This window comes from Emys orbicularis, chromosome 1 (assembly GCF_028017835.1).
Source record: "Emys orbicularis isolate rEmyOrb1 chromosome 1, rEmyOrb1.hap1, whole genome shotgun sequence".
In the NCBI taxonomy this organism is placed as follows: domain Eukaryota; kingdom Metazoa; phylum Chordata; order Testudines; family Emydidae; genus Emys; species Emys orbicularis.
In genome coordinates this window covers 127,144,192-127,168,910 of record NC_088683.1, presented here as the reverse complement: position 1 = coordinate 127,168,910, position 24,719 = coordinate 127,144,192, and the positions used below count along the sequence as shown (strand labels likewise).

At 42.3% G+C, this 24,719-nt stretch overlaps 1 protein-coding gene across 2 annotated transcripts in view; it reads right to left on the bottom strand.

Moving 5' to 3' along the window:
- Positions 1 to 24,719, bottom strand: part of ABCC9 (ATP binding cassette subfamily C member 9) — a 111,108-nt gene that overhangs the window by 17,424 nt on the left and 68,965 nt on the right. For both annotated transcript variants that reach the window (XM_065399835.1, XM_065399843.1), the window contains exons 24-30: positions 22,506 to 22,747; positions 21,273 to 21,421; positions 20,412 to 20,481; positions 16,871 to 17,028; positions 13,665 to 13,757; positions 7,347 to 7,449; positions 4,855 to 4,956 (exon numbers count right to left, since the gene is read on the bottom strand). In XM_065399835.1, the coding sequence (XP_065255907.1) occupies positions 4,855 to 4,956; positions 7,347 to 7,449; positions 13,665 to 13,757; positions 16,871 to 17,028; positions 20,412 to 20,481; positions 21,273 to 21,421; positions 22,506 to 22,747 (917 nt within the window). The remainder of the gene's footprint in view (positions 1 to 4,854; positions 4,957 to 7,346; positions 7,450 to 13,664; positions 13,758 to 16,870; positions 17,029 to 20,411; positions 20,482 to 21,272; positions 21,422 to 22,505; positions 22,748 to 24,719) is intronic.

Here is a 24,719-nt window from a genome sequence, read left to right as displayed (position 1 = left end):
AACTGCAGAAAGACAGCACCAGACAGGATTGAAAGTTGGATGCAAGAAATACTAGGTGATTGGTGGATGCCTTATTCCTGCATGGAACAAGTTTCTAAACATGGCATCCAACAAGCAGTCACTTGTAAAATTCCTGTGTGAATATATGGTTCAAAATGCACCTGAGAGTGTAGGAGCACACTCAACACAGATACTTCATGCTGGAGGCTTTCCCATCACTGGTAGAGATGTTGAAGAAGCCCAAGACTTGTGCAGTACTCAAGAGGAAGCAGACACAAGTATGCTTCTGCATGCTGTATGTGCCAATATGGCTTTTGGGTCCCTTGGTATTAAAGGAGCTCTAGTAATTAGGTCACCTGATACAGATGTTTTGGTCCTTGCTGTTCACTACTTTCCAAAAGTGTAACATACGGATAACATGTGGATTGAAACAGGCACCATGAGCAGCCCAACTGACAAGCATCGCTTCATACCTGTGCATGCAATTTGTGACACACTCACTCTAGACTTTTGCAATGTACTTCCTGCTGTACGTGCAATAAGAGGATGTGACGATGTGTCATCCTTATTTGGTATTGGGGAAAAAAATTCTGTGTCAAAACAAAGGGAGCTTACTGCTTATGAGATCTTGCCACACTGGGAGAGAGTGATAGACAAGCCACAATTTCTGCAGCAAGGAAGTTGGTAGCAATGCTGTATGACCACAGTGAGAAAGAAAGGAGACCCACAGAGACCTGAATTGCTTGTGCCTCAGTCTAGCCATCAAAAAGTACAAGTCACTGGTCAAACTCCCACCATGTGAGGTCAGGTTTTGAAGACCATGTCAAAAGAGCATTGTGGCAAACAAATATTTGGATGTCTTTGCACATAGGTAAACCACATATTGGTTTACCATTGCAACATGGATGGACCAATGTGGATGAACTACTTCCTATAGTTTTCAAGGGCATCTGAGCTTCTACAACTCCTTAGCTGTGCCTGTACCAGGAGAGGTTGCTGCACAATTAACTGTGTCTGTTGTCTGCATAGAACTGTGTCTATACCAAGGCAATGAAGACTGTGGTAACTCATGCACTCTCAGCAGAGATCATATGATGAACAAGATAATGATAATGATGTTAACTAGAAATGTCACCAGTGCTATTACATTTCAATGAGACCTGTACCTATTTATTATTAGATTTTGTTTTACCCTGTAGATTGTTGTTATGCTTTGTTTGAGGTCACAAAGAAATCTAATTTTATCCCTTGAGATAATACATAGATATATTAAACTAACAGAGAAATATAAATATTTCAAAGTGGTCATTTTAACATGTTGATGGTGTCATTGCTTTTTCTTGTTTCTATGGTAACAGCACCATTTGACAGCTCTACGTCATACTCATCTTAGAGAAGACATAATAAGGTTTCAAATGATGTATGATCTGCGTGTGTGTAGAGAGAATACATTTAATCAATCAAATCTGTGGTGTCTGCCAATCGCCTGCCATAAGAACAGATTGTTGGAGTTGCACCACTTCCTATAATATACCTGTGTATAGGGCTTTTTTAACAACACTACATATAGTTTTGTATAGCTACAATACTACATATAGTCTTATTTTCTGCAAAGAATGCCAGTAGCATACCAATATTGTTCTGTGATACATTATGTTCAGGTAAGTTTGCTAATGCAAAAAATAAAAACCAGCAACAGAAATTATAGTTATAAAAGGGGAATAAAGCATAATATTGAATACAAAGTTTTAACAACACAGCTTTGAAAAATAAAATAAAAATACCAAATCCCTCCAAGATCATCTGGTTTTTGGGGGAGGGGGTTAAACTAGTTTTTAGAGCTACTCAAATAAGGAGGAGATGTATTGTTCATAGATATGTTTCCAAAAATCCAACTTGCAATTCAGATTGGCCATATTCAAGCCCTTTTTGTTTGTTTTTCCATCAATATTTAGACAACCAGTTTCTGTTTATGGAGGTGCTATTATTTGTCTGAATGCCTGCATTCATGCATGAGCAAAGAGCTTCATTGTTGGCTAGATGTTTATGAAGAGGATGCTGGGCAACAGCAGCTGAGCCAGCGCTCTGGTCACTGCAACTCTCACTACACTAGAGTAGACCTCATTAAGAAGAGCTGTGCCTAACTGATGGGCTGAGGAGAACTAAGAGGCTAATTAGCCCATTTGGCAGATGATACAAAAGGCACAGGAAGGAAGTGAGAGGGGGAAGCAGAAAGAGTGAGTGTGTATGCACCCATGCATGTATGCATATGTGCTCTCTCTCAGAAGCTGAGGTGACTGTAGGTGTAAGGCTGTACAGTGTGTAAGGGTGGTTGAAACAAATATTGCAAATAAATTGCAGGAGGTGTTTTACCAGCAAAAGGTCTCTGAGCCGTATGTGGGCTTTAACAGAGGCAGGAGCAAGGGAGCCATGCCGCAAAGTTATTTGCAAGCTAAATTTTTTTTTATTCCCACATTTACAAAATGTCAGTCATCCAGCCAAGAGTGAGAAAACAATACCATATAATTTAGGTGAATTTATTCTTAACCAAGAATGAATAAATCACAGGCTGAGGTTTATAAAATGGCTGTGTAAGGTTAGGGGGCTGAATCCACATTGAGGTGCTTAAATAAGTAGCTTGACCTCAGTGGGAGCTGCTGGGTGCTAAGTATGTTTGAAAATTAGGCCACTTAGTGAGAGGGCTCAATACAGTTTTAGGAACTGAACTTCAGGTGTTCATTTCTATAGTGCTAAATTCACAGACAATCCATAGGCTGTGAAATGATCCTATGAACCCAGAAAAGTGGGGAAATACTTTGCAGTTTGTTTGCAAAAATGAAAGAGGGATAAATCTGCTAAATAAAAAGTTTGTTATGAATAACAAAATTCCCAATTCCACTCATTTTCCACTGAACAAGCACTGCTACAAATAATCAATAGATGGAGTTTTATAGTAAATAGTTTGCACTGAAATAAGTTTTAGTGTCAATCAAGAGTCTGCAGCGGTATGCAAGAATGACAGAGTAATTCCTAGGAATAGCATGAAGGAATTCTCTTGCCATTTAGACACCTAACTCCATGTTCAGCTTTCTAGGCTGGAGGTTACTGTGTTTATGGAAAAAACTGCTGCTTGGGGAATTACAAATACAGATTTGATATAAAAGCCTGGCATTCAGAGAGCTTGGCATTTCATTTAAATCTGCATCAGGGTTGTGTAACTGCCAGAAACTTGGATGCTTTTATGCATTGGGGAGGGACTGGGTCTATGATTATGAGCTACGAAGGGAGCAGCAGTATGAGCGCTTTGCTCTCATCCAGTTCCAAACATTGTCACTTTTGGGCTCCCAAAGAGAAACAATTGAAAACCTGTCAAGTGGGGTAGCCAATGATTGAACCACATCCAAAGTTTTGCAAGTGATGTGCTGGGGCATAAAGAGGGAGGAAACAATGTAGAGATTATTTAAGAGTTTTTAAAAAATGTTGTCTCAAACTTTAGTTAACGGCTGACTCTTTCTCGTCTGTTTGCATGCATAGTGCAAATACAAAGTAGCTACAAACCTTGAACGAACATCTCAGAGTTTCCAAATATCTTTGCTAACTAAACAGCATTAGAAGAAATCTTCTGAATGTGCTGTTAACATAAGATATTGGAGCAGATCCTGGGCCACTGATAAGCCATCTTTGTGCTGATACAGCATTAAAAAGGGATTTAAAGCCACCTTTAAGGCAGCCACTGAGAATTCCCTTGCTGATGCTTCAGGTAGCCTACCTCCAACCACCAAGCCCAATCTTGGTGCTAGACCTATACCCAATTCCTCCCACTTTAGTTGGCTCCCAGCCACCCTCCCTAGCACTAGAGCTACATAAGTGGCACACTGCAGCCTGCTTTCTACCACCCCATCCATGAGACTCTTCCTCCTCCTCCTGTGGCTTATTTCCTATCACCTCCATTAATTTATTCAATTATTTTTCTCTCAACAACATAAGAGCACCCATCCTAAGCTCTTGACATACCTTGGGCATCTTTGACAATCTTTTAAAAATACACCTATCAACAGAACCATCTGTCACCCAGATCGAATTAAATAACCAACACCAACATCGCTAAGACAAAAATTAACCAACCTCCCGCCTACACGCCCCATCAAAATCCCACCCCATTCTTACCCATTTCCAGCCATCTCTTACCAAGCAAGGAATAAAAGATGGACCTTGTAGTGTGTATTGAAGGCTAACAAACTTTGGTGTCTATGGACCTGGGAAAGGAGTGAGTTTCAAAGGTCCAGGGCCCGCTTGCTATCCTGCTCAGCAATCTGCACAAACCCGCAGCCTTAATCTCCTTCACCAGTACATTTCACATCTAATCACTCCATTCCCAACCCTCGAGACTCCAACCCCAATCCTGTCTCTCGGTGTCAGGACTCATATTCAGAATTGGATAGATAACAGTGCTCAGCATCTGGTTGATCCCAAAAATGTGGAGACATCACCACTGATTTTGCAAGATCTGTTGGATCGTCATTTACAACAGGTTTCACGTTACGCAGCCTTAACAACATTGTACAGTGCAAAACAAAGTGCACACAAGGGCCTAGTATGCACTTCTAATTTTCTTTCTATCCTTGGGAACACATGGGGCCTGGGAATCTTTTTGGTTTTTAAATTGGCTCACAAAACCTGAAGCAAGTCCAAGTTGTCCTGAACTCACTCGGCTTTGGCCTGAATCCATTATTTGCAAGATTGTTTCTTTCGAGATTAAGAAAGTTGGAAGATAACCATGTATCTATATTTTAAAAACCACCTTAAATCTAGTAGATTGGTCTCAAGTTTCTTGATGTTTGTTTTGGTACGTACCGTCAGTGCGTACAGGAGACCCAGGCCCAGAAAACCAGAATCGGGCCTGTAGGTGATGGACGTAACAGCTGCAGTGAGAACTATGCAAGCACCCAGATAGTCCTAAAAAGGAAGGAAGGGGGGGAAAAAGATAGATCTTATAATACAAGTTGAATGAAAAATCCAGTGACAAAATAAAGCCTTATAATATCAGAAAGCATCTTCTTCTATACTTCCCTTGCCCTCAGGTCAGACATTTAAGTTTTCAGAAGGGACCAGTCATTTTTAGTGCCCAACATGAGACCCTTTGAAGGAGCCTGATATTCAGAGAACAAGCGCTTTCTGGAAATCAGACCCATTTAAGTGCCTCAAATAAGGCACCAAAAAGCAGGCATCCAAAATGACTAGTCACTAAAACAACCTTCTTCTTTGAAAAATCCTTTCCATCATAAAAATGACACCCCCAACACTGACACCCCCTTTTTCCCAACCCCCGAGCAGACTTTTGATCCCAAACAGGAAGAAGTGCCAGAGACTCCATGAAGTCGACTAGGGACTTCGCTATTGCTATTTATTGTATGTGGAAGTTCCTCAATTACTAGAGTGATGGGGACCAGTATAAAACTCATAGATGGATGGATGGATGATGAAATAAAGGAGGTATTTTATATTCATCATTTTAGCTGAAATTTTTACTTTTCCCATTTGGAGTGAGAATGCTTCACCCTAAAGGTGCAGTCTGCTTTCTGTTTTGTAGAACTCTAGATATTTAAAGATGGATAAAAACCTGATTCCTCACATTTTTAAAGAAGCCTCAATCCACCCTCTACATTTATTATCCAAATTTTGCAGCTAATGTCAGATAAAAATGATCAACGGTAGATTTCTAGGTACCTGATGGGATTTGTGGACACAGTCGGGTCATTGATACCTAAATTCTGTCATCTGCTACTGCAATTCTCCCATGCTATTTCAGAGTCAGCATTTTTTCTTTTGATTTTTCTCCTCTTTCCATCCAAGAATCTTTCCCTCTACGATTTGCAATGAATACTGCTCAATTAATCTGCTTGTAGGAATGCTAAAGTGAAGATGATAGTAGCCTCTAACCCAATCTCTGTAGCAAGAAAGTGCGTTAGATGTACAGTACACTTGGGTCTCCATCAGCTATTGGAATAGGAGCTGTGCAGTCATTCTGAAACCCATATGGCTCTGTGTGATAACAATACCATTGCACATAGCCAAATTAGCTATTTCTTGGCAACACTGCATTCCTCCACATAGTATTTTTAAAAACCCCAAAGAGCTGATAGAAGAGATATGTATTTTTGGAGAACATTGATACTCAGCAAGTCCACCATCAAGAGATTTTAATGGAAATTACAATAGCTTATACCAGGGCTGGATTTTGCCCTTTAACTTCATCTTTCTTTTACTGGGTACAAATGGAGCATCACTACAGTTCATGGATACTGTACAGGGCTGAACCCTGAGATCTTACTCAGAGCCAGATCCTGTCCAGAGTGAGAAATGGAGCAGAACTGTGCTGCCCCAAGGGAGTCCAAGGAGGCAGAATGCCACATGGAGATCTCAATATGCAGGTGAAGTGTACCTGACACTAAACCATTCCAAGGGTGAAGCTTAGGTCCCAGTCTCTCTGTCTCTGGCACAGAGGGGAAGGACATGGGCCTGCCTACTCCTTGGCCCTTCTTTGGAATGCTAGGTGAGTAGGGAGGGAGCAATAATTCTGTCTGACCCTTATGGAGACCATGAACATGGAGGGAGGCTCCTTATGTCCCAGCCACTGAGAACTTATATCAGGGCCAAGCATCTGACCCTCTGTTTGGGGGTTTATTGCTGCCAAATGCCCAGCTCTTACTGAGCCCCAGAACTGGGCCCTTACTCAGGGCCCAGTTCTGCCATCTTTACTCAAGTGAAGCAGTATTTTACTCCACAAATGGCCCTATGGACTTTGAAGGGTATCCTGGCAGAACCAGGCTATGAGTGAGGCCCTCAGGCCTGGGCCCATCATTTGGGAAATGCGTTGGGGTCCTGAGAGATAAAAGGTGGCATAAAAACCAAAAACAGAATTATTGCAAAACTGGCAAAACTACCGAAGCCCCTTTGAAATTAGTTTCCACTTGGGCAGTGCCTCAGATGTTGCACTGTAGTAGAAGAATTTATTTCTGTGAACAGAGAGTCTTATTTCAAAGTTATGTAGATATTTTCTGTTGCACTCTTTTCAGAACAATCAACATCCCAACACTGAAGTATGAAGGAGCCTTGTATTTTCTTACCCCAAGCTAAGAAAGCCAAAAAAAAAAAAAAAAAAAAAAAAAACCACCCTTGCTGCTATAATATAAACAACCCTGAGCTATTTTAAGGATCACTGTACACAAAACTGTTATATCTCATTGTGAGATTAATTTCAACTATTATCTCGCCTTGTGCATCAGGCAAAGTCTCTGTTTGCTTCCAAAGTTTCAAAACCATAGCGGGGACTACACTGTACGTACCGTCCTGACCTCCAGCCATCTGTTGGCAGCCGACAGAAACAAGTAGGCAATGTTGTTCGTGTCCGTCAGTTCCAGCATATGTTGTTTAAACCTGGCTTCATGCCTGCAAACAGCAAAGTGGTTACATTATAACACACATGCACAAAACGTTCAATTGTTCTAAAAAACCCCTACAGCTTGCTGAACTTGTTGTGTCTTTTACCAAACTTAGGACAAAATTCTCCCCTCAGAAGCACACCTTACTCACACTAGGCAGTACCTTGTTCTTCAAATGGTAGCACTGGGTTGGGTTGTGGGTCAGAGTGCATGTCCATAAAGGATAGTAAGAACCCCTTTTACATCCCTGCACTGGTTAACCAGACCGGATGTGCAGCAGTAAGCAAGCATTATTTACCCACAACTACCCACAAATCAGGTGGATGGGGAAGGGAATAGGCAGAGCCTTGGCTCCCCTCTTCCTCCCAAAATGCTAATCAACTGAGATAACCCAGCAGCGAATTACTACACCCTGGAGCAAGGGTGGAGCAGAGATTTCACATTTCAGCCAAAATCTGATTGAGAAGCCAACTGCATGAGTCCTTCAACACAACTAGTGCCTTTCATGCATTAGGCCGATTGACACACCACCACCATTCAACCCTTTACCTCAGCCATTTCCTCAGACAGCCACAAAACGTCCGAAAAACTGAATAATAAATCATTTCTAAATTACAAAAGCGAATGGGTTGTTTCAGCTTCCAATTGGTTTTCCCTCCTCTGTAATAGCAATGGTGTTTAGAAACCAGTAAAATACTCAATAAAAGGCTGGTAGATTATGTAAGCCTCATAATTACTCTTTGGGGGCATGTCCCCACTTGGTGTAAATTGGTCTACTTCCATTGAATTCAAGGGATTTATCGTGATTTACCACAGCTCATCTGGCCTTTGGTGCTTGCCCAACCTGGCAGTCATTTCTTGCTTCACATACTACTTATTCAAGTCCTAAGCTTTACCACTTAAAGAAATAGCCAAATTTCACTCAACAGCTCATAAACTGTTTTACCACTGCAATCCCTCCAATTTCAAAGTAATTGGTATTTAAAAGTTCAGGACCTTGCGGTGAGAAGATCATAACACTGATGGCTGAAGGCCATCTTTGCTGTTTCCCAGTTTTTTTCTTGGTTATATTTCACACGTTTTGTAACTGTGGTACGCAAAGAACTTTCTGTCATAGCAGTGAGTGGGAGGGGTGAAAATACAGTGAATATTCTGCTAGTGTCTGTCTATTTGGCAGCAACCCCCGCTTTCCTAATGGAAACTCTGACACACTCAATCTGCGTATTTTCATCCAAATCCAACTCATCTTCTGAAAATTCCTAGACTTTTATCCTGTCAGACGACAAACAGGAAAGGTCACTGAAATCTCAAACTAATTTAACTGTGGTGCTTTGTGGTAAATTACTTGAAGGAGTTCATTATTTCATCCCGGTACATAATGAACTTAAAAGGTAGGGGGTGACTAACAGGATAATAAGTAAACATTAGCTTGCTGGGAAAGCCCCGAGACTCTGGAGATGGAAGGCTGGCTTGACGGGGAGAAACAGATGAATGAAATGGAATGGCTTTGATTCTCATCAGGGGCTGTGGAAAATTCAAGTGAACAGATGTGATCCTTCCAACCGGATGCTTCCAGCTTCTCAAGGGCTGCCCCTTGCCCCCTGCCATCCCCAGCCACTTTGGTTTTCTAAAATAAAAGGACTGATCCTGCGAGGTGCTGAACTGCTCTTGAAAGACACTCAGCGCACTTACCTTCCATGGAAGATAATGTGAGGTGAGGGTACTCAGAAGTGCTCAGAAGGCACTCAGCACATTGCAACACTAGGTCCAAATTTTGATCTACTGTGTTAGCAGGTCATGCGGATGGACAAAACGTAGTACTTCATTTTTAATTTAGGGCTTTGGTCGCACTACCTAACATCCTTTCTGCTGCCAAAGCAACAGGACTTTTGCCAGTCCTGCAGCATCCCTCCCCATTTTTCTCCCAATCCACTGCCATGGGAGCAAGAACCTTCACTGAGTGATGGAATAGAGCCAGGAAATACCCCCCATTTACTGCGGTGGTTAGCGAATCACTCTCTCACTGGCTGTGTGCTTGCTTGCTTGCTTGCTTGCTGAGTGCCTGCTCACTTGAAGTTTATAGTGTGGTCTGTTTGGGGGCTATGTAAGCCTAGCAGCCTGCTAGGCAAGGCTGAGTGCTTTCTAAGGAGGCTCTGGCCTGCCATCCTTTGATCTCTAATCCCTTTAAGCTCTATTGATGATGGGGTAGGCTTAACTCAAGGGAAATGTATCTGCTCAATGTAGAGTGGCAGTCAAAAAAGCTAACAGAATGTCAGGAACCATTAGGAAAGGGATAGATAATAAGACAGAAAATATAATGCCACTATATAAATCCATGGTACGCCCACACCTTGAATACTGAGTGCAGTTCTGGTCGTCCCATCTCAAAAAAAGATATATTAGAATTGGAAAAAAGTACAGAAAGGGGCAAAAAATGATTAGGGGTATGGAACAGCTTCCATATGAGGAGATATTATTACAAAGATTGGGGCTGTTCAGCTTGGAAAGGAGAGACATGATAGAGGTCGATAAAAGATGTGGAGAAAGTGAATAAGGAAGTGTTATTTACCCCTTAACATAACACACAAACCGGGGGTCACCCAATGGAATTAATAGACAGCAGTTGTAAAACAAACATAAAGAAGTACTTCTTTACACAATGTATAGTCAACCAGTGGAACTCATTGCCCGGGGATGTTGTGAAGTATAACTGGGTTAAAAAAAGAGGATAGGTCCGTCATCCCTTGCCGACAATCTCCTGCCGACAAAAACAAAACCACCCCCAACAAGGGGCAGTCGCTTTGTCAGCGGGAGAGCGCAGTCCACATTGTTGCTTGTCCACACCATCGTTTGTCATTGGTAAAACTTTTGTCGGTCCAGGGTGTGTTTTTTCATACCCCAAGCGACAAAAGTTTTACCAATGAAAGTGCAGCGTAGACATAGCCTTAGCCAAGATGGCCAGGGACACAATCCCATGTTCTGTGTATCCCTACATCTCTGACTGCTGGAAGTTACAACCGGATGACAAAGGGTGGACCACTCAATAAATTGCCCTGTTCTGTTCACTCCCTCTGAAACATCTGGCACCAATTATTGTCAGAAGACAGGATACTGGGCTAGATGGACCATAGGTCTGATCTAGTATGGCCGTTCTTATGTTCACATAGGTTGGAGATCATGATATTCTGAATCCCACCTATCCAAGACAGCATTTTGGATGGAGCTCTCCTTAGCTTATCACCTTACCTGGTGGAAACAGATATACCGGGCCAAATTCTGCCTAAAGAATCTCAACTACAATGAAAGTATCTGGGCCAAATTCAGCAGTGATGGAAAAGGTGGTCTAGGTCAGTGGCTCTCAACCTTTGCAGACTGCTGTACCCCTTTCAGGAGTCTGATCTGTCTGGCGTACCCCCAAGTTTCACCACACTTAAATTACTTGTTTACAAAATCGGACTTAAAAATACAAAAAAGTGTCACAGCACACTATTACTGAACAATGCTGACTTTCTCTCTTTACCATATAATTATAAAATAAATCAATTGGAATATAAATATTGTACTTACATTTCAGTGTATAGTATTTAAAGCAGTATAAACAAGTCATTATCTATATGAAATTTTAGTTTGTACTAACTTCACTGCTGCTTTTTATGTAGCCTGTTGTAAACTAGGCAAATATCTAGATAAGTTGATGTACCCCCTGAAAGACTCTGCATACTGCCAGGGGTATGTGAACCCCTTGTTGAGAACCACTTGTCTAGGTTCCATATTGGGTCTGATTTGGTCAAAAAGCATGTTTAAGTAGCAACATAGTGCAATTGGCACTGATTTGGAATTCCATGGCTGTGCAAAATGAGTACAACTTACACTAATTTTGGTATTCGGTGGTAATCAAGTTGAGATTTTGATGGGGTCACTCTGGATTTACACTAGGGCATTTGAGAGTAGACTTTAGCCAACCATGTTTAATGGAAATTGGAAAACATATATATGCCTTGGAAAGTCTGAAGAGTCCTCTTGGAATGAGGTTACATAGTCACTCGTTTTCTGTGCCTCTTGTGAATATATTACATTTATCTACCTTAAAAAGAAAAGAGGTCACGTTTCAAACAAAATGATGACATTTTTCTATTTTCCATTGATAAGACCAGTGGCAGTTTCTGTCCATGTCTTGTGCATGGGAATGACTGCTAACATCATTCACCTCCTCAAAGTGACTGTATCTTTTATGATTCTGTGGTTTAATCTCATATAGTAATTTAATAATCGTTTCATTATCCAGTCCAGCAGTGACCTTTTCTGCTTTCACGCACATTCTTGATCCCCTAGTGACCCATCTTTTCTTTTATGATTTAACATCTGCTGTTTGTTCTCTTATGATATGACTCATTTCTGGAGCACTTTTGAAGTAAATCCAATTGCAGAGACAGTGTGCGAAGACATAGCTATCATAAATGTAAGACTTCCTGCCAAGAAGGTCTACAAACCCATAAAATTATCAGAGAGGAGTGATGGTCCAGTGGATAGGGCACTAGTCTGGGACTTAGAAGACCTGGCTTCAGTCCCCTGCAGTACTACATACTTCCTTACAAGACAACTTGTTTCTCTCTGTCTCCATTCCCCATCTGTAAAATGGGTATAATAATGCTTCCCTACCTTGCAGGGGTGTTTAATACATTAAAGAGCGTGAGGTGCTCAGATAATGGGAATCACATAAATACCTAAGGGCTTGTCTACACAGGGACCCTCAGGAAAATTAATTTTCAACATTTTTAGTTTAATTCAATTTCAAAGTGAATTAAGCTAAATTGAATTAAGGCCACTTTAATTCTGAGTAAGAGTGTCCACACAAGCTTTTAATTAAGTTTAACTAATCCTCTTTAAATTCACATCTTTTGTTAATTCAGATTAATTTTCCTGAGTGTCCCTGTGTAAAGAAGCCTGTAAGTATCTAATTGGATAGATACTAAAGGGCATGATCCTGCAATGGGAGTTCTGGGTGTACATATAATGCAGGATCAGGCCCCAAATGGTGAGCATTCCACAGAAAACAAAGAAATCTTGGCTAGACATGATTTTCTGTTTAAACAAAACCTCTGAAAAGTTTAAGTGCCACACACTGAAAAAAGCTGTCATCCCTAATTCCACAGAAGTCCCACAAGGATTGATACTGCAAATTAGATGGTGTTTTTAAAAATCTGTCCAGGGCACCCAGAGCCATGGATAGGTGCCATTTCATTAGTTGTGTGAATCAAAACAAACAAATAAAATAATACAAATGCTGAGTCCTCCTTTTGCAAGATGATTTAATTATGGCACAGCAAAGACAAATGACTTGCCCAAGATCAACACTGAATTAACAGTAGAGTTCAGCTTGCTCCTCAGTGACCTCACTTATCATGTTAGGCCTGTGGGGTTGCCAACCCTCCTGGTTTCACTGGGAGTCTCCTGGAATCGGGCTCTATCTCTCAGAGGCTACTGACGCCAAAGCAGGAGATTTTAGGCGCTAAAAGTCCGGCGGCACAACAGGGCTAAGGCAGGCTCCCTTTCTGCCCTGGCTCCGCGCTGCTCCCAGAAGCAGACGGCACATCCCTGCGGCCCCTGGGGGCTGGGAACTGTGGACAGTGGGAGCTGCAGGGGCGGTGCCTGCAGTCAGGGGCAGCACATGGAGCCCCCTGTCACCCAAAGGGGCCGCAGGGATGTGCCAGACGGGACCGGCATGGGGCCAGGGCAGGTAGGAAGCCTGTCTTAGCCCCGTTGCACTGGTGACTGGGAGCTGCCCGAGGTAAGCGCCACCCAGCCGGAACACACACCCCTCACCCCTTCCTGCACCCCAACCTCCTGCTCCAAGCTCAGCCCGGAGCCCCCTCCCACACTCTGAACCCTCGGCCCTAGCCCAGAGCCTGCACCCCCTCCCGCACCCCAACCCCTTGCCCCACCCCAGTGAAAGTGAGTGAGGGTGAGGGAGAGTGAGCTACAGAGGGAGGGGGTATGGAGTGAGTGGGGCAGGGCCTCGGAGAAGGGGCTGGCAGGGGCGGGGCCTTGGGAAAGGGGGTGGGGCAAGGGTATTTGGGTTTGTGTAGGCCTGGTGGTTTTATAAGATGCCAAATAAACCAAGATGGGCTGTTCATTTAAAAACCAAACATCTTGATTTATTTGCAAGACTTGTGCACTGCTCTGAAGGATTAGGCGCTGAAGAGTAAACACATGTTTACAAACCTAAATGCTCTGATGGTGGTGAGGCCTTCAGCTGTTTCTGAGAAATGACAGAGTAAAGGTAGTTGGGTGCTGTCATCAAGCTCCTGAAGGTCCCTGTGATCAAGAGAAACAAAACAAGAGGTGTATAAGAAACAAGAACAGGTCAGGACCAAGAAGCAAATGAAATGCAAACATTTTTTATGGATATTTTACTGTATTTTTTTACAGTACACATTTTTATCAGGACTATACAACACTATATTTATATTAAAGGGGGGGCTAGCACAGCAATCTCACATCTGTTAGAATTTTGAAGAAATCCCGGATTGAAGCCATCTTTACCATTCTGGCTTGAGGTCAAATCCTGGAAGGGATCTGTTTTCCAGTTCTATCTTGTTTCAGCCAAAATTTCACTGGAATGGCTAGTGTCATGATAGTCCCATCATTCAAGATGGTAGAAATCTTGGAGATTCAGATGCCGTTGAATCTGAATCCAAACTCTTGCCCTAAGTCTGATTCATCATTGAACCTGAACCTTGAAGCCTTTAGCCTAGCCTAAAATTAAGCCAGGTGTGAATACTGCAGGTAAAGTACATGGGGCTGTTTATCTGCAAGAATCCACATCCACTGGCCAATAATTCTTCACAAATGCCTTATAATGTTTGTTATTACTGCTATATACTGAACATGAAAAACAATGCAGGAGTATAGACTTTTTGTTCTAGTTTTGATGCTGTCATTTCAATTGGGATGTATAGGGCATTTCTGTAGAATTAATGCCCTCTTCATTAGTCAGTCAGATTTCCTCAATCAGTCATTGAGTAATAATCCACTCAGATAATCCATTTGAGGATATAGGCCTACAAATCCAATCTCTTGCAACTAGAATGTTTGCTCAAACATAGGGACAAATTTTGTCCTCAGATAGACATAACACTCCCACTGTAGTAATTGGGAATAGCACATGTATGGAAGGACAGACTATGGGTCAAAGCATTTGATATTTACCCTCCTTAATAAAATTCTACTGTGTTGGTGTATTTTGATAGATAATCTATCAACAGCTTACTCTTCGGTACTGAATGTTACTCCATGGAGAGGCGAATTTGATGCTTGTATTTGGATGATAAATATGCTGCAGTATGACCAATTTATGATGGAAAATATAAAGTAATTTTTGGGGAATGTAGTGGGAAACTTTATAAGAGGTGAAAGTGTTACAGGAAATACCATAAATATTTGTGTTCCTAAAAGTTAATGGAGATCAAGTGCTGTTTGAATACATGCTCAAGCTATTCCTTCACAGTTTGTTTCACATGAATGACTTTTATAGATACAATAGTATTCCTCCAGCCTCATTTCTATTGTAAAGCACAAGAAAACAGATCTTCTAACTAGGGATTAAATGGAGTTCAAAATATATAATAAAAAATGTCTCTTGCTGACCCAAAGTTTCAGAAGTGTGCACGAAAAAGAATGTATAGTTACGTGGATGCCACCATCTGCACCTGCCATGCCCAGTGAATACGTGTGGGTCAAGAGACTCGGGCACATAGTGTGTGCAACATCTCCCCCGCTTGTGCACAGGAACCAGTAGTGCATGTGGGAAAATTGGGTGCACTCAATATTGAAAATCTGGGCCAGCATGTGGTTTTGCTCCCTTATATAAAACTATGAGAAGAAACCATAGCTTTGAATTGGACATGCACCATCCCACTTAATCCATTGCTTTATTTTTTTGAGGTAGGAATGGCCGAGTCATAACTTTCTATACTACAATGTTATATATTAATTTGAAACCACTATTACCACTAATTTGCTTGTGGTTCTCAGTTACGAATGCCATTTGAATGTATTGGAATCTTTAAAGAGGCTGGGGCATATCAAGGAAAAGCAGTAGCCTCTCTGTAGCTAAGGTTGCAATCAAGTTCCATTATAAATTATTATGGGAGACTGGTACAAACACATAGTGAGTGACAGCCCTGGCTCTGAAGAGTTTAAATAAGATATGACAGACAAAGGGAAAAATGGGCACAGAGAGCTCAAGAGACTACTTCACACTCACACAGCAGGTCAGTGAGTTAGGAATGGAAGCCAGATCTCCTGTCGCCCAGTCAAGTGCACTACCCACTAGACCACACTGTCTCCACAATACCTATTTTAGTCCCCTTTACAACTTTGGTTTGGAAAATTGGTAGGGGAAGGAGAATGTTTCTGCAGCGTGTAATGGAAATTCATCAAATTGCTTTTGAATTACAGATTATAAATGTACCCTGATTCAAACATTTGCTATCAACATTTTCATACTGATAATTCTCCTTGAAAACTCATGTGCTGCCTAAAGCTGAAGAAAATAGGTTACAATTCATCAAAGTTATTATCAGTTTTTGTTGTGGATAATTTTGAGGCCCAGTCCTGCTCCACTAATTTTAGCGGGGGCTATTGGCTCTAATTATGTCAATAAGAGTGTTTTGCCATTGAAAGAGACTGTTCCAGCTCTCAAGCTGAAATGCCTATGATTATCAACAAAACAGGTACAGTATGCACAGTGACAGTTCAAACTTCCCCCTACACTGCCCCACTGAGGTGCATAAATCTTGACCTGAAGTGACCATCTGAGGATGGAAGCGTGTTTAAGTCTTCACTTCTGTTCAGCCATTGGCCATTTTGCTATGACTGACATCAAGGGTTGGAACTAATCTGTGATTATGGTTTTTGTGACATAGATATCTAGCCACTAAGAAATAGAATAAGACAACCAACCAAGCACCTGAGCCCTGATTCGGGAAACTACCGAAGCACATGCTTCAAATTAAAGTGTTTTCTTGAGTAAGAATGTTTTCCTAAAATGGGGTCGTAGTCTAGAATTGAAGCAATGACCCTAGTGTGAAAAAGTTTCACATTTTATTATCTCCTGAGCAATTCAATTCTCCAAGCAAGTGTAATTTTAAGAAATTCTCAAAAAGCATAATCTTTAGGGACAGTCACCATTTTCTGAAATGTTGTTGAAAAGTGGACAAGGTTTTCTGTGGAAAGTTTTTCCATTTTTCAATCATCTCTATAGCAAGTTGAAAAATTTCAAACATTTCAATGAAAAACAGAAAAAATTGTCAGTGGAATTTACTAAATAAATTTTCCGTTCTTGACTAGTTCTAGTTATATTCTAGGATAAACCATAAATACAGGGGTTTTAAAAGAAATGTACATGACAGCTTTCTAATACCTACTTGGAAGCCACTCTGAAGTATTTCTGGATGAAATAAAATGCTACCCCAAGGGGTACAAGAGCAACAAGGAACCACGGAGTGGCATACGAGATCATTCCGATAGCCGACAGACAGAGCAAAGTGGACCGGGTGAGAGACTCCAGAGTAGGGGGAATGTGCTATTCCAAAAATAAAATAAAAATATGTATTAGATAGACCTCAGGAATATGGCAACTAAATACCCTCCATGCGTGGGGTGATGAGACGGGCTGGTCTATGGTCATTCTGCTGGCCCTTCGCCACTGGGAATCCCCTTTAAGCCTCCCCAAGGGCTTTTCTGTTTCTATGAGCCCAAAGCCAGTGTACAGGGGCTTCAGTGGAGGCCAGAATTAGGGCCACTGGGACTTGCTGATGCTCAGCATCTCCAAGAATCAAGGAGAAACAGGCAGTCTTTTCCCCTCATTATGAGACAAGAAAGGGAATCTTCTCTGTGAGATCTCAAATAACTTAGCAGTGCTCTTGAGTTCCCTATTGTCCCATATATGGTGTCCTGTTCTGAGAGCCCTGCAATCACTCTCCTTTGTACATAGGCCTCTAGATAAAGCATTCACAATCACCTATCATCCAAGCATCTTGGTTCTCAGAAGTAGTGGAAGTGTTGCAAACAACTCTTCTGTTGAAATTTGTGCTTAGTTCACTATTATACACTATAACTTTACATAGATTCATACAGTTTAAGGCCAGAAGGTACCATTAGGTCTAGTCCAGGGGTCTCAAACACACAGCCCCCCGTGTTATTTTCTGTGGCCCACGAGCTCCTTGCGGCCCCCCCCCAGCGTTTACCTTGAGTGGCTCTGGCCAATGGTAGCTGCTGGGGGTGGTGCCTGAAACAAGAGCAACACACAGGCGCCAGTGCCCCCCCCTTCCCCATGTTCCGGCTGCTTCCCAGAGCGGCGCGGGGGCAGGGCGGGTAGGCAGGCAGGGAGCCTGCCCTGCCCCCAGTGCGCGCCGGGCCAGAGCCCGCCCCCCGAACTCCTCCTGCAGCCGAACCCCTTGCCCTGAGCCACCTGCCACACCCCGCACCCCTGCCCTGAGCCCCCCGCCACACCCCACACCCCTCCTGCACCCCCTGGGGTCAGGGAGGGGGCAGAGTTGGGGTGGGGATTTTGGGGAAGGGGTTGGAATGGGGGCAGGGAAGGGGTGGGAAGAGGCGAGGCCTCATGGAAGGGATGGAGCCGAGGGCGGCGGGGGGAGGTGTCAGTAATGCAGCCCTTGGGCCTATGTACTAGTCCTCATGTGGCCCTCGTGGTCATTTGAGTTTGAGACCCCTGGTCTAGTCTGACCTTCTGTATATCACAGGCCATTAAATTTCACCGTTACCCCTGTATTGAGCCCAATGATTTGAGGTTGGCTAACACATAACTTCCAGAAGGCATCCAGTCTTGATTTGAAACACCAAGAGATGGAGAATCCATCACTTTCCTTATTAGATTATTCCAACGGTTAATAACCTTCACTGTTAAAAACTTGTGCCTAATCTCTCGTTTGAATTTGTCTGGCTTCAGCTTCCAGCCTTTGGTTCTTTTTGTGCCCTTCTCTGCTAGTATTACAGTGTTGCTCACCATTGCCATACACAGGAGCAAAATCACCTCCCCACTCCTTCCTTCTCACTTCTCCCCTATTTATGCATCCAAATATCGCATTAGCCGTTTTTGCAACAGAATCACATTGGCAGCTCACGTTGAGTTGCTTATCCACTAAGTCCTCTATATCCTTTCCAGAATCATTGCTTTACAGGATACAGTTCCTCATTCTGTAGGCAGGGCCTGCATTCCTTGATCCTAGATATATAACTTTGCATTTGTTGTATTAAAAAGCATTGTTTGAATGGGCCCAGTTTACCAAGTGACCAGAATCACTCTGTGACTGCCCTGTTCTCATTATTTATCACTCTGCCAATCTTTGTGTCATTTGAAATTTCATCATCATCGATTTTATAGTTACTTCTATATCCTTGAGGAAAATGGTCAATAGTGTTGGGCCTCATACTAATCTCTGTAGAACCCCACTACAACCAGCCCCATTCAGCGATGATTCCCCATTGCAGGGGTGCTGGAAAAATTTGTATCATGGGGATGCTGAGAGCCATTGAGCCAAACTGTAAACCCTGTATATGATGGAAACCACTTCAAACCAAGGGGTGCAGCAGCACCCCCAGCACCCCTAGTTACAGCACCTGTACTCCAACAATGGCTACTTTTTGAGATGTCAGTTAACCAGTTCTTCAGCCATTTAATGTGAACTTTATAGATATTGTGTAGTGCTAATCTTTAAGCAGAATGTCGTGCAGTACTCAGTCAAATGCCTTACAAAAGTCTATTGCATCTGTGCAGTTACTTTTATAAACCAAACTTCTAATCACATTAAAGAATGAAATCAGCTTTGCTAGACAAGAACTATTTTCCATCAAACCTTATTAAGTGGCATTAATTATAGTCCTATCTTAATTCTTTATCACTTGAATCCAGGGCTTAAATTCAGCCGGAGCCCACCGGAGCGGAGCTCTGGTAAACATTTTCAAACCTGTGGAAACCCTGGCGCCTGCCTCAGGGCAGAAGCCCGAGCCCTGGCGCTTCCCTCCCACCATGGGGCTGAAGTCCCTGAGCCCCAGCACCCCACCCCTTGCGGGGCTAAAGACCTTAGACATCCTGCAGCTGAAGCCCGGAGCCCCGAATCAGGGGCGGGGGGGGAGGAGAACTCCAGGAAATAATCTCTGAGAATTTAAGCACTGCTTGACTCTCCTATCAGTTTTTCCATTATTTTGCCCAACACTAATGTCAGGCTAACCTGCCTATAGTTACCCAAGTCGTGCTGCTAGCCCTTTTTGAATATTAGCAAAAAATTAGCAGTATTCCATTCTTCTGGAATTCCCTTGGTATTCCAAAATTTATTGAAATTAATATAATCAGACTAGACATCCCTTCAGCCAGCTCTTTTAGGACTCTTGAGTGCAAGTTATTTGGGGCTGCAGATTGTAAAATGTTTATGTCTAGTATATGTTGTTTAGTTAGTAGTGGGCTGGAAAGTAGTTAATCATCCTCATGTGATATGAATCCTTCTTTCCAAATACAGAACAGAAGTACGGATTGAACACTTCTTCCTTTTCTGCATCATTATTAACAATTTTACCAGCTCCAACTAGTAATGGACCTACATCATTGCTAGGATTTCTTTTGTTCCTAATTTACTTAAATACAACTCCTTCCTAATATAGTATACTTAACATGTGAACCTGTAATTCTAAAGAACCAGGGGAGTTTTCCAGTAGCTCTATCTTTGTATCCCTGAATATATTAGAGTCTTGGTGAGCTTAATGATAATAATCTCCATAAAAGGTGTTTTGCCTGGAAGCTCTTTTACAGTTCAGAGTTTCACACCATCTGTTCTGTATGTAAAAGTGACAACCTATATGGCTCCCTGTTAACAAAAGGTGTATTTCTTCTCCAAAATGGTGGCATTAATTGGGCAAGACATTATGGAATAAATGGACCGATGTGCTCACCTGATCAATGATATTTGTATCAGCAGAGAAGCGATTTAGAATTAGGCCCAGGGGAGTTGTGTCAAAGAATCTATTGAATAAAACAGAAGCAAAAAACTATGTGAAGAGAGAGTCTGATTCTGGATGAAATATTTAGGGCTACTGTCTAACCAGTCCCTTAGAACCAGTTAGTAAACATGAAAACTATCATTTAGTCTTAAACCTGCATTTGGAATGCCATCTAAATCTTATTTTAACCCCAAACTTTTAGGTCTCCTCTCCCACAGCCCCCTGAAAAACTGTCAGCTCCCTTCTCTCAACTCCTCTATCCATCCTCTGGCTCCCTCAACGTGAAAGATTCATTGTAAGGTTCCAACTCCTGGGCTGGACAGGACAGCATGTTACCTATTCACCCTTCATTTGGGAACTGCAGTCACTGCATGCATACAATCTCACCCTGGGCCAACCCACTCCACACTCCCACTCTGTGCTGAGCTATATCAAGTTCATGCAGAAGCTGTCTCTTTGGAGGATAAGAAATGTGGTGTCCCCCCCACACTCCCACCTCTGTGCATTTCCACCGCACTGGGAACCTTCTGTGGCCCCAAAACCTCTTGATGAATTTCAAACTGTCTGAAAACTTTATACCTTGAAATTACTTTCAGATGAAAACCACTGGGTATGAAAAGCAGGCGGAATCTGAAATTGTATGTTTTCCAGCCTGAAAGAGGGTAATTTCCTGAGCATCTCAGCTGGCACTTTCAGATTCTACAGGACTTGAGGGCCATAGGGGAATGAGCCATGCTCTTCTCAGCACTAGCCACTGTTACATACAGCAGGTGTTCGTTTGGCCTCTCAGCAGGAAAATCACTCTTGCTGTACCTGATTGGTCCGAGGATGATCTTATTGAGGAGATTGTGGTGAAGGTTCTTGGCAGCTGTGAGGCCCATCCACTCCACGGTCAGGGATGTGACGAGGCAAAGGACGATCCCTGCTCCACAAAGCATGCTGAACACAGCGACATGATAAGACTAATACAAGGAGAAAAACATTAACCTTGGAAACACCCAAGGCAATGTTCTTCAGAGCTAACAGCACTGACCAGCTGGTGTGTCAGACTCCAAAAGACTTCAATAAGAACAGGACATGTGCTGCATGTTTAAATTAACGTGATTCTTTTTTCTTTTTTTTTTTTTTACATTATAAAAGGAGTTTTCAACCTATGGCCCCAATCCTGCAATTCACTATATTTGGGTGCAGCAGATTTTTAGACTGGAGATTAATTTGGGGGCCTAATTTGTCTCAGGAAGATGAATAATGAATCAAGTTCACTGCAGCTACTAAAGGTGAGTATGCTGCAAGGTCTTGAGCTGAGGATGGTCAGCACTTTGCAGGACTGGGCCCAAGGCTTGTGAATTAGATAGGTGAACTAGTTTGGATAAATGCAAAGGTCCCCAAAACTCAGACTCAAGTAGAACAGAACATTTCAGGAATTAAGTTTGGATAACTTCAGAAAGAAAAAAACAATGTTAATTTCAAGCTCCACTGGAGATCAGAGGGGCAGCTCCTCAGATGGGCTCATGGGGCTATAATAACTTAGACCAGCTAAGGATCTGCCCTCTGGATTCTGGCTGGATATGAGAGGTACTGGAAATCTCATGAGAAAACTTTTACTACGTTTTCATAAGCATCTGAACTTTGGGATACTTCTCCAACCCGAACCACTGCCAGATCCTATTTAAATGGCAAAACTTTGGGTTAGTTTCTCTGTTAGCATTAATGGAAACTGCTGGGTGATCAGCACTTTTGAAAATCTGGGTATTAATTTAGGTTCCTAAATGTGGATTTAGGGGCATATTAGGCTCCAATTGTTGAAAATTTGGGCCCAAAGTTCTTCTAACCTCAAACAAGTTTTAGTTTCAGTTTGACATTTGGATTAAGGTTTAGATTGTTTTTTAAATTATATTAACCATTTCACCCATCTTATTTAACAATTGATGTTATAGTACCTATATTAGCTACATTCCCAATCTAACTGGTTACTAAGTTAACAGAGGGTTATTTTTCAATTATTTGAGAACATTTTTGTCTGACAAGCTTTAAGTTATGGCCAACCTTGCTTTCACGATTAAGGTCTGTGGAATGCCCGGTTTTATTCTCCATGGATGTCCATCTTGCCAGCCAGTAATCTATGGCTACAATGACTGAGTGTTTCAAGAGCTTGGAGAAAATCATCAGAAACAGTATGAAAAATCCTCCAGAAGTAAGATATCTCCAGCAAGTTCTCCACGGCATCTTTGTTCTAAGCCGCATTACTGTTGACATGTTATCATCATCATCTTCCTCCTCTTCTTCCTCTGTAATTCAGAGATTTGATCAAATCAGTTAGATTTTATTCAGTACCACACTGACAATCATTCATGTTTTGACTTGAGATGGTTGACATTTTTTGAATGTTGACATTTGGGTGATAATTTGACATTTTTAATTAAAAAACAGCAACACTTTTTGATATGTTTTATTACTTTTCCTTCTTTTCTTCCACCAGCTCTACAGCTTGTTAACATTTTTTGAATTTTTGAAAATTAGAAAAGGGGAAATGCCCTCACAAAATCATGATTTTTTCTTCTCTTTTAGTTGACCAGCTCTAGTTTTGTTAATAATCCTTAAGGGCAGGATGACCTACGTTATTCACATAGCTGGAGTCAATGTAGCCTAGGTCAACTTACTGTGGTGTCTACACCGCACTGGGGTGACAGGAGAAACTCTCCTGTTGACTTACCTTACATTTCTCGTTTCGGTGGAGTGCTGGAGTCAACAGGAGAGCGATCTGCGGTCGATTTAGTGGCTCTTCACTACACCTGCTAAATTGACCCCCCCCGCTGGATCAAGTGTCGATCCATGGTAAGTGTAGACATGCCCTCAGTAAATCATATCTTCAGTATGGAACGCATTCATAGAGATCCGACTAGTTTTAGGATTTCCAAAAGCTTTTCTGGTGTGTTCAGCTTGTCTTTACATTATCAGATCGGGAGTGAGGCTCTTATGGGTTGTTTGAGAAGCTACAGACAACTTTGCCAAGCATTCCATATAGAAGAGATGTCTCGTGTTGCTTAGCAGGGCTCTGCCTTAACATTACCTGCAGGGCCGGCGCCAGGCACCAGCTAAAGAAGCAGGTGCTTGGGGTGGCCAACACCAAGGAGCAGCACTCCAGCCGCTACTGGGGCGGCATGTCCAGGTCTTCGGTGGCAATTTGGCAGCGGGTCCCTCAGTCCCTCTCAGAGTGGAGCGGCGCGATCGCGCTGCTGCGGCTTTTTTTTTTTTTTTCTCCAATTGGGGCAGCAGAAAACCTGGAGCCGGCCCTGGTTACCTGCAATCACTACAAGCTTTATCTTCATAGAAGAGGACACTATCATGTGTAACCACATCACATTGCAACATAAGGTGATAGTTGTGCTCTGTTGTAACATGCTTATGTATCACAATATGCTGCTGTGAAAATATTGCATTGTGGAGATTTAACTCCAAGAGTATTGGAGCTCACAGTACTACTATGCACACTTGAGGGGAACGTAGACCTGGAGTCTTCTGACAGAACTTTCCTTTGACTTGACAGCCCTGAACTGACAGTCTCCAAAGTACTTTAGTAATTCTGAATATTATGGAGAGTCACTAATTTATCTGAAGTTGAAATTTCATGTGTGCTGAGGTACAAAGAGTTTAAATACTTTCCCAAGATCACACAATGAGTGACTGTCAGAACCAGGATAACAAGGAACTAGAGCACAATGTCCTGTTAAATGTTACCTTTGAAGTTATTGATATGTATTTTACCACCTTAACCAAGTGTTTTGTCTAAGAATTTTGGAGTTGTTGGATGCTGGTGTTCTGTTGGCATGTATAGTCATGTTCCCGCAGGGCCTTCAATCCCTATTCTTTTTAACTTACTGAAGGAAGACGATATCTGTACCCAGGTTATAGGACTGGCCTACTGACATGGCATTACTGCTATATCCCAGAACTAGAAGTGTGGGAAGACCTGGGGTTTTCTGCCCTCAAGACCACTGGAGACTGTACATGTTAAAGAAGTGCCATGTTCAGCCTCTGGAGCAAAGCAGTGGAAGGTATCACTAAACCACCAAGTCATTCTGTCATCATGAGCCTTAGAAAATACCCTATATCCCTCAAGTAGCATAGCCAGATGAAACACTCTACAGGCATAAACAGCCCCACAAACAGAACTTATTAATTAGATAGTCAATCCAGTCAATAACTCTGCCAGTCAGTGAGAGTCCTTGGAGTAAATCAGCACTCCACTAAGCTTATGAA